General features: G+C 42.1%; 1 protein-coding gene across 1 annotated transcript in view; it reads right to left on the reverse strand.

Moving 5' to 3' along the window:
• Positions 1-13,933, reverse strand: part of INTS7 (integrator complex subunit 7) — an 83,061-nt gene that overhangs the window by 65,777 nt on the left and 3,351 nt on the right. Inside the window, exon 2 of the mRNA XM_005888558.3 lies at positions 79-208. Within this exon, the coding sequence (XP_005888620.1) occupies positions 79-208 (130 nt within the window). The remainder of the gene's footprint in view (positions 1-78; positions 209-13,933) is intronic.

Consider the following 13,933-nt stretch of genomic DNA (forward strand, 5'->3'; position numbering starts at 1 on the left):
AAAGAATACACACTATAATATAAAACAAAGAAATGTGAACAAAGTGCTTTAGGACACCAAGGGCTTAAAAAGACTTACCCAACTCTGAAAACATCAGCTAACTTTAGGAATGCAGAATTGATGAGAATGGGGAATGGATACTTCTGAAAGAGCCTGGGAAAGCGGACAACTGCTTCACACTGTTCACCAAGCTTGCCAGATCTTAGACCTATGGAAACCATTAAAAGGGAAGAACAGATTACAAATTTTTGACTATAGTAAGGCAAAAACAGCAAATACCAACACAGTATTACAGACTAAAATTATTTACACAGTAAAATTACAATCATTCTTAACAATTAGATAAAGTACAACAGTAACTCGTTATGTTTTCAAAAATAAAAACGACACATGAAATAGTAATTTTGGAAAGTGCCACCTTTTTAAGATGTAATGAAAGAGAAACTTTTTTTTTTTTAAAGGTTGACTTGATAGAATATTTGGGGCCACAAGTAAATTTCAACAAATATGCAAGGACTGAAATCATATTATGTATGTTCTCCATTACAACACAATGGAATTAAATTAAAAATCAGTAAGAGAAAAATATTTTAAAATGTTCAAATATACTGGAAATTAAGCAACACAGTTATTTAAAAAACCCAATAAGATGAACCATTGAAAGAATTAAAAGTATAAAAGAAGAAATCAGAAGAGAAATTTAAAAGAGGGAAAAAAGAAAGAAACTAAATCCTTAATTTGCACCATATACAAAAATTAATTCAAAATGAACCACAGACCTAAGAGTAAGACCTAATTATGAAGCATATAGAATAAAGGAAGAAATCTTTGTATGCTTGTATTATGTAAATAATTCTTAGATAAAACACAAAAAGTGGGCTTTTGAGACTAAAAGATTAAAAAATGATAAGTTAAAACTTCATAAAAATTTAAAACACGCTCTTCAAAATATACTTTTCTGAGAATAAAAAAACATGCCACATACTGGAAGAGATATTTATAGAACATGTATCTAATAAAGGACTTCATCCATAGTTCTTATGTCTCTAGAAAACTCAGTTTTTTAAATGGGCAAGATGTGAAGAGAAATTTCATTAAAAGGGAAATACGGATGGCAAATATAAGCACATGAACAGATGCTCATCATTATTAGTCATCCAGGAACTATAAATTAAAATCAACAGTAAGATACCACTACACATCTACTAGAATGGCAAAAAATTCCCAGTCCATCAACTGGTGAATGAATAAACAAACTGCGGTACCTCCATACAATAGTCTCCTACTCAGCATTCAAGAAACTAAGATCATGGGATCCGGTCCCATCACTTCATAGCAAATAGATGGGGAAAAAAATACAGACTTCGTTTTCCTGGGCTCCAAAATCTCTGTGGACAGTGACTGCAGCCATGAAATTAAAAGATGTTTGCTCCTTGGAAGAAAAGCTATGACAAACCTAGCTGCTGCTGCTGCTGCTGCTAAGTCACTTCAGCCGTGTCTGACCCTGTGCGACCCCATAGACGGCAGCCCACCAGGCTCCCCCGTCCCTGGGATTCTCCAGGCAAGAACACTGGAGTGGGTTGCCATTTCCTTCTCCAATGCATGAAAGTGAAAAGTGAAAGGGAAGTCGCCCAGTCGTGTCCGACTCTTCGCAATCCCATGGACTGCAGCCCACCAGGCTCCTCCATCCATGGGACTTTCCAGGCAAGGGAACTGGAATGGGGTGCCATTGACAAACCTAGACAGCATATTAAAAAACAGAGACATCATTTTGCCAACAAAGGTCCATCTAGTCAAAGCTATGGTTTTTCTAGCAGTCGTGTACAGACGTGAGAGCTGGACCATACGCAAGGCTGAATACCGAAGAATTGACGATTCCAAACTGTGGTGCTGGAGAGGACTTGAGAGTTCCTTGGACAGCAAGATCAAACCAGTCAATCCTAAAGGAAATCAACCCTGAATATTCATTGGAAGGACTGATGCTGAAGCTGAAGCTCTAATACTTTGGTCACCTGATGTGAAGAGCTGACTCACTGGAAAAGACCCTGATGCTGGGAAAGATTGAGGGCAGGAGGAGAAGGAGGCAACAGAGGATGAGAAGGTTGGATGGCATCACCGACTCAATGGACATGAGTTTGAGCAAGCTCCAGGAGATAGTGAAGTTCAGGGAAGCCTGGGGTGCTACGGTCCATGGGGTCAGGAAGAGTCAGACACAACTTAATGACAGAACAGCAGCAGCAAAAAAAAAGGAACCCGTTACTGATGCGACAACATGGGCGGATCTCAAAATCACCATGCTAAATGAAAGAAGTCAGACCCAAAAGACTACTGCATGACTATACATTACATGACATTCTGGAAAAGGCAAAACTATGAAGACAGAAAGTGGAAAGTGGCTGCCGAAAGCTAAAGAAAGACTGACCACAAAGGGGCACAAGGAAGTTCTGGGGGTGAAACATTCCAGGCAGTGGCTTCATGACTACATACATTTGGTAACTTTATTACACACAAATTATGCCTCAATGAATGATTCCTTTTTTTCTTTTGGCTGCACTGCTTATGGGCTCTTAATTCCCAGATCAGAGATTGAACCCAGGCCCTCAACAGTGAAACCGTGGAGCCCTAAATGCTGGACCAGCAGGGAATTCCCTCAATGAATTTGATTTTTCAAAAATTCAACAAACAGTTAATGTTCAATCCTTAAAAAAATCCATTAAGAATGAATATCCTGATATGAAATTAATAGTATCACCTCAAATAATTCTTTTATTATTTTGCCACTTATAAAATGCTGATCATATCTGCACAGGAATAAGTGCCCAAGAATACCTCTGTTCAGTAAAGTCTGCTCATTGTTTAAAAATGACAAAGGAAATATCTGGGGTTAAAACAAGGAATGTCGCTCGCCATTCAGTCCTATGAGGAATGAGTCACTGACCTACAGTACACCCTGAAAGGAATTCAGTTTAAAGAACCAGATGAGGCACTCTGTGTTTTAAGCAAAACAGGCCAAACATGCCCTTAGGCAGTTATATTTCACGGGGGGAGGGGGGGAATTTATGAACCTGGAGTCCTGCATTTTCCCACATGTAGAAAAGCACTGAAGTCATTAACTGAGATGTGTGTTCCTTGAGACTGTCAGTAACCTACCGAGATATCTGCCGGCTTGCACATACTCCTTAGTCAAAACTGCACGATACACTGACCTCTCCCCCTACGTCTTCAGAGCGATTTCTCAGAGCTTTCTGGAAAGCTGTCTCCACGGCTATAGTCCTCAGTGAGACATTGACTGAAACTGAACTCACCGCTCTTACACTGTGCGGCTGATTCCCAGTGGACAGAGGGCTCCTTCCTGGGTGCCTCTTTGTCTCATTGTGGAAGACTTACAAAGTAAATGTGCACATGCAATTTCTACAACTTACTAATGACTTAAGTTCTGTAGGCACACTCAGCTTAGTTATCTGGTACTTGGAACATATTTCCTCATAGGAAAAAAAATAGCACCATCAGTATTTAACAGTACTCTGTGATCTAATGGCTGCTTATAATAAAAGTTGCTAAGGGAAAATTAATCCAAAATTAATTTCTGAGAAATTCAGAACATATCCCTTCTTTGTCTGCTCCCCTCTCCCTATACACCTCACTCACCAACTTCCATACACACAAGAACTGCCACTAGGAGCTCTTGGAGTCTTCTTCCCATTAAATGCACTAAGTGCCAACAGAGACCTTCTGGGGGACTAGCAATGGCTCCCGAAGCCTTGAAAAGGCGGTCAAGGGACACAAAGCCAGGGCAGTGAAGGGAAAGAAAGGCAAGCCTCAAGACAGAGATGAAGGCAGAGAAGGGAGAGACGTGTGCTTGTGTACATGTGCCGGGGGAACCCAGAGCAACTGGGTTTCCTTCCTTCTCTCTCTCTCCCTGGTTTAGAGATGCACATGACAGCAAAGTTCTGTTTGTAATAAATTAACCTTAGTTGGGATGAAAAAGGGAAAGAAGGAAGTAGTCTAGGTACAAGGAATCTCCTCAACAGAATATGATCCACTTTACCTTCCCTTTAAAACAGAATCTCAGACCAATTTATTTAAACTGATTCAAAATGTACCAAAGATAATTTTGCATCTGCCAGAGAAATATTCTGATTTCTCTAGTGTGGTCAATTTTTATTCAAGATAGACATTTATTCCTGTAACAGAGCCTTGGGTACATGAGCTAAAGAACAGTAAATGTCTTGTTTATTTTCTGATATGAGAGTCTTATGAGAGAGGAAATGAGAAGGTAGGGTGCAAAAGAGAGAAGCGTATTCAGTTCAGTTCAGTTCAGTCGCTCAATCATGTCCGACTCTTTGCAGCCCCATGAACCGCAGCACGCCAGGCTGCCCTGTCCATCACCAACTCCCGGAGTTCACCCAAACTCATGTCCATTGATGTCCTCTGATGTCCCCTTCTCCTCCTGCCCTCAATCTTTCCCAGCATCAGGGTCTTTTCCAATGTGTCAGCTCTTCGCATCAGGTGGCCAAAGTAATGGAGTTTCAGCTTCAACATCAGTCCTTCCAATGAACACCCAGGACTGATCTCCTTTAGGATGGACTGGTTGGATCTCCTTGCAGTCCAAGGGACTCTCAAGAGTCTTCTCCAACACCACAGTTCAAAACCATGAATTCTTCGGCGGTCAGCTTTCTTTATAGTCCAACTCTCACATCCATACATGACTACTGGAAAAACCATAGCCTTGACTAGTCGGACCTTTGTTGACAAAGTAATGTCTCTGCTTTTTACTATGCTGTCTAGGTGGGTTATAACTTTCCTGCCAAGGAGCAAGTGTCTTTTAATTTCATGGCTGCAGTCACCATCTGCAGTGATTTTGGAGCCCCCAAAAATAAAGTCAGCCACTGTTTCCCCATCTATTTGCCATGAAATGATGGGACCAGATGCCATGATCTGTTTTCTGAATATTGAGCTTTAAGCCAACTTTTTCACTCTCCTCTTTCACTTTCATCAAGAGGTTCTTTAGTTCTTCTTCACTTTCTGCCATAAGGGTGGTGTCATCTGCATATCTGAGGTTAAGAAGTACATTAAGGCCTATGATATAGCAACATTCCTGTGGTAGGAGACAGATGAACCTCTGGGCCTAACAGCTGGTGTTTGTTAAGTGGAATAAAATTGAAGCTTTCTTCTCATCCAGACACCCCAAGGACAAAGCTAGTGGCAAAAGCTGAGCTCTGCTAAAGTACAGAGATAAGGTCCCCATTCCTGAGGTCAGGGAAGATTTCCCTATCTATACATGCACAGGAAGGCTTCTTGGGGGTCAAAAAGGGAAGCCCCTGCCACCCCCTCCCCACACAGTAAGCATGGAGACGTAACCACAGGCCTGTGCGGTGGGATCCGTCATAACAAAAAGTTGCACACCCATCTTGGGGAGGGTGCTAGGACCAGTCAGGCATAAAGAAAGAAACAAGATAACTGGCCAAATGCAAACAAAGATCCAGAAGGACTGTCCTGTTTAAGTGATTTAACCACATTCTTTCTGCGCTCCTCATTCAGGATGCCTGCCCTCCTCCCCTGGTGTGTGTCTCTGCCTAGTTTCTGGTTTACTGCGCTCCTCCTCATTAGACAGGACACCCAAACCCTTTTGCTCAGGGTATGTAATTCTGCCTTGCTTCTATCTTAAACTGTTTCTGTGTGCTCCTCCACATGTTATGCTGTGTCTCTAATAAAAACTTTTACCTGTTTTCATGGTTTTTGCCTCCTGAAAGCATTCTTGCTTTCAAACGGGGAAAAGAGCCAAGGCCATTTTGTTTCTAGCCTCCAGTCTCTGGCGGTCTACTGGTCAGGATTCCTGTTTTCCATCCAGGCTACCCAGGTTCCAATCCTGGAGAAGGGAGCAAAGACCTCTCTTCTGAGCCGCTCACTGATCTCCCCAGGAGATCATTCCTAGCCTGGGACAGTGTGGTATCCAGCTTGCTTGCTCCAGGCCAATTTTAACTCCAGGATAAGCCAAGCACCGAAAACCGGGGCTCAGCACAATCAGATCCTACCCTTAGAGGGGTTTAAGAGAGGTTATTCACTTTACTTCTGATGCTAGCTACAACAAATCTGAGAGGAAATGCCCTGATCAAAAGACCTAAGTGTGATCATAAGAATGCTCCTGTGAAGACCTACTGTGGACGGATATGATTGCCTTTTACTGTATTTTACCTTTTATTCTCCCGCCAAAGAAGCAGAGTTCTCTTCCCTTCCAATGCCTGGAGATAAACAGTGCTTAACTTAGTCACAACACACAGGGAGACTAGGAAGAACTAAAGCAAGTTGTCTGTAAACAGCTTATTTAATTAAAATTCATTTGGCAGCAGTGAAATTTCTCCTATTTCTCACTTAAAATGTGCAGAACATTTTGCTAGGCCAATGGTTTATCAGCTCTGGTTCTGCATCAGAAACATTGATGAAAATTTTCAAAAATGTCTACACACAGTACTCTTGCCTGGAAAATCCCATGGAGAGAGAAGCCTGGTAGGCTGCAGTCCATGGGGTCACTAAGAGTTGAACTGGACTGAGCGACTTCACTTTCACTTTTCACTTGCATGCATTGGAGAAGGAAATGGCAACCCACTCCAGTGTTCTTGCCTGGAGAATCCCAGGGACGGGGGAGCCTGGTGGACTGACGTCTATGGGGTCGCACAGAGTCGGACACGACTGAAGCGACTTAGCAGCGGCAGCAGCAGGGTTCCTCCCCAAACCTAGCAAATCTCCAGGGTGGGATCTGCCAGGCAGCCATGAGGCTGCTTTGAGAAGAAAGGCAAGTAGATCCTCAAGCTAGTCTTTGCCATGTATCTTATTTGACTTAAAACTATTAATAGTAGACCCCTGAATCTGGCCCTGAGAATAATTTTATGATACAATGTTTTTTAAAGGTTTTGAATGCACTGTCAAATCTTAAAAAATGAAATGAGATTTCAAATAAAACCCAGAATTTGGGCTTTTTCTGAAAATTTAAAACATCTGAAATGTCACTGAAGAAGCTGAGAGAGTCGTGACTAAAGAAACATCGTAGTATTGCAGGTCTGTGTAGAAAGCCAGTTAGGGTTCATATCATTTCTGATAATAGCCACAAACATACCTAGTCGTATGACTTTCTCCAGCAATTCTGGCTACCTTTGGCATCACTACAAACAAAGCTAGTGGAGGTGATGGAATTCCAGTTGAGCTATTCCAAATCCTGAAAGATGCTGCTATGAAAGTGCTGCACTCAATATGCCAGCAAAGTTGGAAAACTCAGCAGTGGCCACAGGACTGGAAAAGGTCAGTTTTCATTCCAATCCCAAAGAAAGGCAATGCCAAAGAATGCTCAAACTAGCGCACAATTGCACTCATCTCACACGCTAGTAAAGTAATGCTCAAAATTCTCCAAGCCAGGCTTCAGCAATATGTGAACCGTGAACTTCCTGATGTTCCAGCTGGTTTTAGAAAAGGCAGAGAACAAGAGATCAAATTGCCAACATCCACTGGATCATGGAAAAAGCAAGAGAGTTCCAGGAAAACCAAGCCTTTGACTGTGTGGATCACAATAAACTGTGGAAAATTCTGAAAGAGATGGGAATACAGACCATCTGATCTGCCTCTTGAGAAATTTGTACGCAGGTCAGGAAGCAACAGTTAGAACTGGACATGGAACAACAGACTGGTTCCAAATAGGAAAAGGAGTGCGTCAAGGCTGTATATTGTCACCCTGCTTATTTAACTTCTATGCAGAGTACATAATGAGAAACGCTGGGCTGGAAGAAACACAAGCTGGAATCAAGATTGCCAGGAGAAATATCAATAATCTCAGATATGCAGATGACACCACCCTTATGGCAGAAAGTGAAGAGGAACTCAAAAGCCTCTTGATGAAAGTGAAAGTGGAGAGTGAAAAAGTTGGCTTAAAGCTCAACATTCAGAAAACGAAGATCATGGCATTCGGTCCCATCACTTCATGCGAAATAGATGGGGAAACAGTGGAAACAGTGTCAGACTTTATTTTTCTGGGCTCCAAAATCACTGTAGATGGTGACTGCAACCATGAAATTAAAAGACGCTTACTCCTTGGAAGGAAAGTTATGACCAACCTAGATAGCATATTCAAAAGCAGAGACATTCCTTTGCCAACAAAGGTTCATCTAGTCAAGGCTATGGTTTTTCCTGTGGTCATGTATGGATGTGAGAATTGGACTGTGAAGAAGGCTGAGCGCCGAAGATTTGATGCTTTTGAACTGTGGTGTTGGGAGAAGACTCTTGAGAGTCCCTTGGACTGCAAGGAGATCCAACCAGTCCATTCTGAAGGAGATCAGCCCTGGGATTTCTTTGGAAGAAATGATGCTAAAGCTGAAACTCCAGTACTTTGGCCACCTCATGTGAAGAGTTGACTCACTGGAAAAGATTCTGATGCTGGGAGGGATTGGGGGCAGGAGGAGAAGGGGACGACAGAGGATGAGATGGCTGGATGGCATCACTGACTCGATGGACATGAGTCTCAGTGAACTCCGGGAGTTGGTGATGGACAGGGAGGCCTGGCGTGCTGCAATTCATGGGGTCGCAAAGAGTCAGACACGACTGAGCGACTGATCTAATCTGATCTGATACTAATAGAAGTTAGATATTATTCAGTAATGCCCATTTTAAAAATACACAGATAAAGAATAGGTAAGCAACCTGCCTAAGAAAAACAGCTAATATGTGGTAGAGATGGAACTCAAATCCTAGCAATCTGATCCTAATTATTATGCTAAAATGCATTTCCAGCTAGCAACTAGAGGATAAAGGTTAAAAGTAAAGAAGAGATTCCAATGGGATTTTCGAGTAGTACACTTCTGAAGGATGACAAATTTCAAGGAACTGAAGAGAAATAATATAAACTATGGTAAACTTGGGATTTATTAATCAAGTTTTTAAAACAGCATGCATTTATAGGTAGCCTGTATCAGTCAGAGTTCTTAGCTGCAAGCAACAGAAGCTAACTGATTATGCAGGAAGTGAGTTTTGACCGAGGGTTTATTAAAGTAATAAACAGTTTCAAGGCTGAACTCTTAAGAATGCTTATCTCCACCCTACCAAACTGATTAGATGACTAAAACTTTTGTTGCTGGGAAGCACCAAATGCTAGAATTAGCACTCCTGTCATCTAGGAATGTCGTAGCCCTCGCTGCTGCCTGGGCAGTGTACTCTTCCACTCTGCCTTCCTGTGTCTCTAAATCACAGAGCCTGGAGGAAGTTTGGCTGGCAAAGCCTAGTTCACATCCTGCGCTCTTGAAAGGGAAACTAGGAAAGTGAGCTTTTGCTTCCACGTCAATGAGACAGGCTTGTGATGTGGGCCACTCCTCAAGCATAGGAAAATGTTCATAAGACACGAAGGGGCCACCAATATTACTAGTATCCACTACAAAGAACACTGCCAATACGAACTGTAATGAGAGTACACATTATTGTACACATTTGCTTTAGCTAAGGTGTAAGGATGATTCAAAATGAAACCGTAACATCCTAACATCTTAAACCATAACATCTTAAACTCTATTCCCTAAAAATGAACGAAGGAAGGGTGAAATACAAACTAAAGCATGCACCACACATAATACCAAGGCCATCCCACAACCCACAGCTTAATAAACTGATCATGGTAACATCTCAGTAAATTATATTTAAAAAGCAAGAATAAAAAACTGACATATATATGATAGTCAACAAAGCATCCCTCCCCCAAATTTCAGAAACTGTCTATAAATATACATGGTGAGAAGGTATGCAATATTGTGCAATATACACAAAGAATACTGATTTAGAATCATATACAAATTAATGTTATGAACACCAACTTTCAGGATATTCAATAACTTATTTTGTAAGTTACAAGATAACAGCTCTTCAGTTCAGTTCAGTCGCTCAGTCATGTCCGACTCTTTGCAACCCCATGAATCGCAGCACGCCAGGCCTCCCAGTCCATCACCAACTCCTGGAGTTCACTGAGACTCACGTCCATCAAGTCAGTGATGCCATCCAGCCATCTCATCCTCTGTCGTCCCCTTCTCCTCCTGCCCCCAATCCCTCCCAGCATCAGAATCTTTTCCAGTGAGTCAACTCTTCACATGAGGTGGCCAAAGTACTGGAGTTTCAGCTTTAGCATCATTTCTTCCAAAGAAATCCCAGGGCTGATCTCCTTCAGAATGGACTGGTTGGATCTCCTTGCAGTCCAAGGGACTCTCAAGAGTCTTCTCCCAACACCACAGTTCAAAAGCATCAAATCTTCGGCGCTCAGCCTTCTTCACAGTCCAATTCTCACATCCATACATGACCACAGGAAAAACCATAGCCTTGACTAGATGAACCTTTGTTGGCAAAGGAATGTCTCTGCTTTTGAATATGCTATCTAGGTTGGTCATAACTTTCCTTCCAAGGAGTAAGCATCTTTTAATTTCATGGTTGCAGTCACCATCTACAGTGATTTTGGAGCCCAGAAAAATAAAGTCTGACACTGTTTCCACCATCTATTTCGCATGAAGTGATGGGACCGAATGCCATGATCTTCGTTTTCTGAATGTTGAGCTTTAAGCCAACTTTTTCACTCTCCACTTTCACTTTCATCAAGAGGCTTTTGAGTTCCTCTTCACTTTCTGCCATAAGGGTGGTGTCATCTGCATATCTGAGGTTATTGATATTTCTCCCAGCAATCTTGATTCCAGCTTGTGTTTCTTCCAGCCCAGCATTTCTCATTATGTACTCTGCATAGAAGTTAAATAAGTAGGGTGATAATATACAGCCTTGACGTACTCCTTTTCCTATTTGGAACCAGTCTGTTGTTCCATGTCCAGTTCTAACTGTTGCTTTCTGACCTGCATACAGTTTCTCAAGAGGCAGGTTAGGTGGTCTGGTATTCCCATCTCTTTCAGAATTTTCCACAGTTTATTATGATCCACACAGTCAAAGGCTTTGGCATAGTCAATAAAGCAGAAACAGATGCTTTTCTGGAACTCTCTTGCTTTTTCCATGATCCAGCGGATGTTGGCAATTTGATCTCTGGTTCCTCTGCCTTTTCTAAAACCAGTTTGAACATCAGGAAGTTCACAGTTCATGTATTGCTGAAGCCTGGCTTGGAGAATTTTGAGTATTACTTTACTAGCATGTGAGATGAGAGCAATAGCCACACATAAAAATGAATTTGTGGATTTCAATAAGAACCAAAGAAGGGTCTTGAATTTTTGGAGCAGTTCTCACAGCTGGCCAAGGGATCACTGGCTTTAAGAAACAGTCCATTACAATGCTTGTTTTTATGTGACTCAGTTAACAGTCTGACCTTCACCTCAATTCTATTATACATGATCTTAGAGGTCCATGGGCTTCCCAGATGGCTCAGTGGGAAAGAATCCACCTGTAATGCAGGAGATGGGTTGGATCCCTTGGTCGGGAAGATGTCCTGGAGTAGGAAATGGCAACTCACTCCACTATTCTTGCTTGCAAAATTCAGTGGACAGAGGAAGGTCACCAAGAGTCAGACACGACTGAGCACACATGTGCCAACGCCAAGAGGTCCACCTATCAACACTATCAAACTAAGTGTGGTCTGGTAGTACAGATTCTTAAAGAGAAAGAATTTGACTCAGTGTGGATCACATGTCAATTTCTGAATCAGTTATGGCACGGAATTAAGTCACTTGGTACAATCTTGGTTGCAGAGATCTCCCTCTTTGGAAGGGGATATGAGGATACTTGTAAGGCCTCACATTTATTTATCATGCCAACTACATCTGTGCCAATACGGACAGTGTAAAAGCAACCTGTGCTCTTCTTGTCTGATAATTCAGACGGAAAAATAAGGGAGACAAGATAGTTGTCCTGATTTACAGCATACTTCATTACTTTGCCAACAAAGGTTCGTCTAGTCAAGGCTATGGTTTTTCCAGTGGTCATGTATGGATGTAAGAGTTGGACTGTGAAGAAGGCTGAGCGCTGAAGAATTGATGCTTTTGAACTGTGGTGTTGGAGAAGACTCTTGAGAGTCCCTTGGACTGCAAGGAGATCCAACCAGTCCATTCTAAAGGAGACCAGTCCTGGGTGTTCTTTGGAAGGACTGATGCTGAGGCTGAAACTCCAATACTTTGGCCACCTCATGCAAAGAGTTGACTCATTGGAAAAAGACTCTGATGCTGGGAGGGGTTGGGGGCAGGAGGAGAAGGGGACGACAGAGGATGAGATGGCTGGATGGCATCACTGACTCAATGGACGTTGAGTCTGAGTGAACTCCGGGAGTTGGTGATAGACAGGGAGGCCTGGCGTGCTGCGATTCATGGGGTCGCAAAGAGTCAGACACGACTAAGCGACTGATCTGATCTGATCTGATCTATTTCATTATCAATTTCTTCATTGAACATACCATCAAGTTTTCCATGCAGCATTAAGCTCACCAGCACCTCAGATAGCAACTCCAACCCCTGCATGTCCTCCTTTCTCATTGCCCAGGCACAGGAAAGGGAAACTGCTCTCTTCTCCATTGCTCTTTGATCTCATCCCTCCCAAGACCAACCTCACAGAAAGCAGGCATGCTGAGTGGTGTCTTCTGCAGTAGCTTCTCCTTTCCACCCAGGGTGGAGATCTTGCGTACATTTTCCTAAATCATCGGGACACTTCCCATCAGCTGACTTAAAAATCTTTAGACTGACAATTTTTAGTGAAACAGTTACACTAACTGAATAAATTATGTGAGGTATGTCCTTTATAATGCCTGTACTATAGAAATGACGTGCTGTATTATGAAATGTCCAATATACGTAAGTTGTACTTGATTTAACAGTTAACTCTGTTTGCTTTGTCTTCATAACTCAGGCGGCATGGTTATCAGCTTAAAACTTTAAAAAGGGGAAGGCAAAAAGACCTCTACATAGGAGCGAAAGTGATCCTCAAAAATGTAAACCAATCCATGTCAGTCCTCCACTTAAAAACTTTCATTGTCTTCTCAATGTACTTTGCATAAAATCCAAACTTCTTGTCCTAACAAGGCCATATTTAATCTAGTCCTGTTTGATTCCTTAGGTGAGCTTCTTTTTTTTCTTTTTTTTCTATAGGTAAGAAGTAGATTTATTCAAAGAGAAACACACTCCATAGATACAGTGTGGGCCACTACAGAGGGCGAGTGCTGTGGTCTTGAAATGCGGCCATGGTTAGTTTTTCTGGGCCAGACAATTTCATAGGCTAATGAATGGGAGGATTAGTCTATCTATTTGCGGGGAGGGGAGGAGATTTCCAGGAATTGGGCCACTGCCCACTTTCTGGTCTTTAAAAAAAAAAAAAATTTATTTATTTTTAATTGAAAGATAATTGCTTTACAATACTGGTTTGATTTCTGCCATACATTAACATGAATTAGCCATAGTCTATATCCCCTCCTTCTTGAACCTCCCTCCCTCAGGTGAGGTTCTTAAAGCTGTTTTGTTCACTAATACAGCTCCAAGTTTAAGTGCCTAACACAATGCAGGTGATCAGTAAATATTTATTAAATGAATTAATGACTATTATATGAATGATTATTGTCCTGTGTTACTAACTACATCCTAAACAAACGGACTTCAGTCGGCTTTAAAAGAGCATCCATTTATTCCTAGAGAGATCAGAAATAAATACCTTACTGCCATGCTTGCTCAAAATGCTTAGAACAAAGTGCAACAGTCATAACCATATAACAGGTTATCAGTTCAGTTCAGATCAGTCGCTCAGTTGTGTCCGACTCCTTGCGACACATGAATCGCAGCACACCAGGCCTGCCTGTCCATCACCAATTCCCGGAGTTCACTCAAACTCATGTCCATCGAGTCAGTGATGCCGTCCAGCCATCTCATCCTCTGTCGTCCCCTTCTCCTCCTGCCCTCAATCCCTCCCAGCATCAGGGTCTATTCCAATGGCAATATTTCCCAAG

This window comes from Bos mutus, chromosome 16 (genome assembly GCF_027580195.1).
Source record: "Bos mutus isolate GX-2022 chromosome 16, NWIPB_WYAK_1.1, whole genome shotgun sequence".
Taxonomy (NCBI): domain Eukaryota; kingdom Metazoa; phylum Chordata; class Mammalia; order Artiodactyla; family Bovidae; genus Bos; species Bos mutus.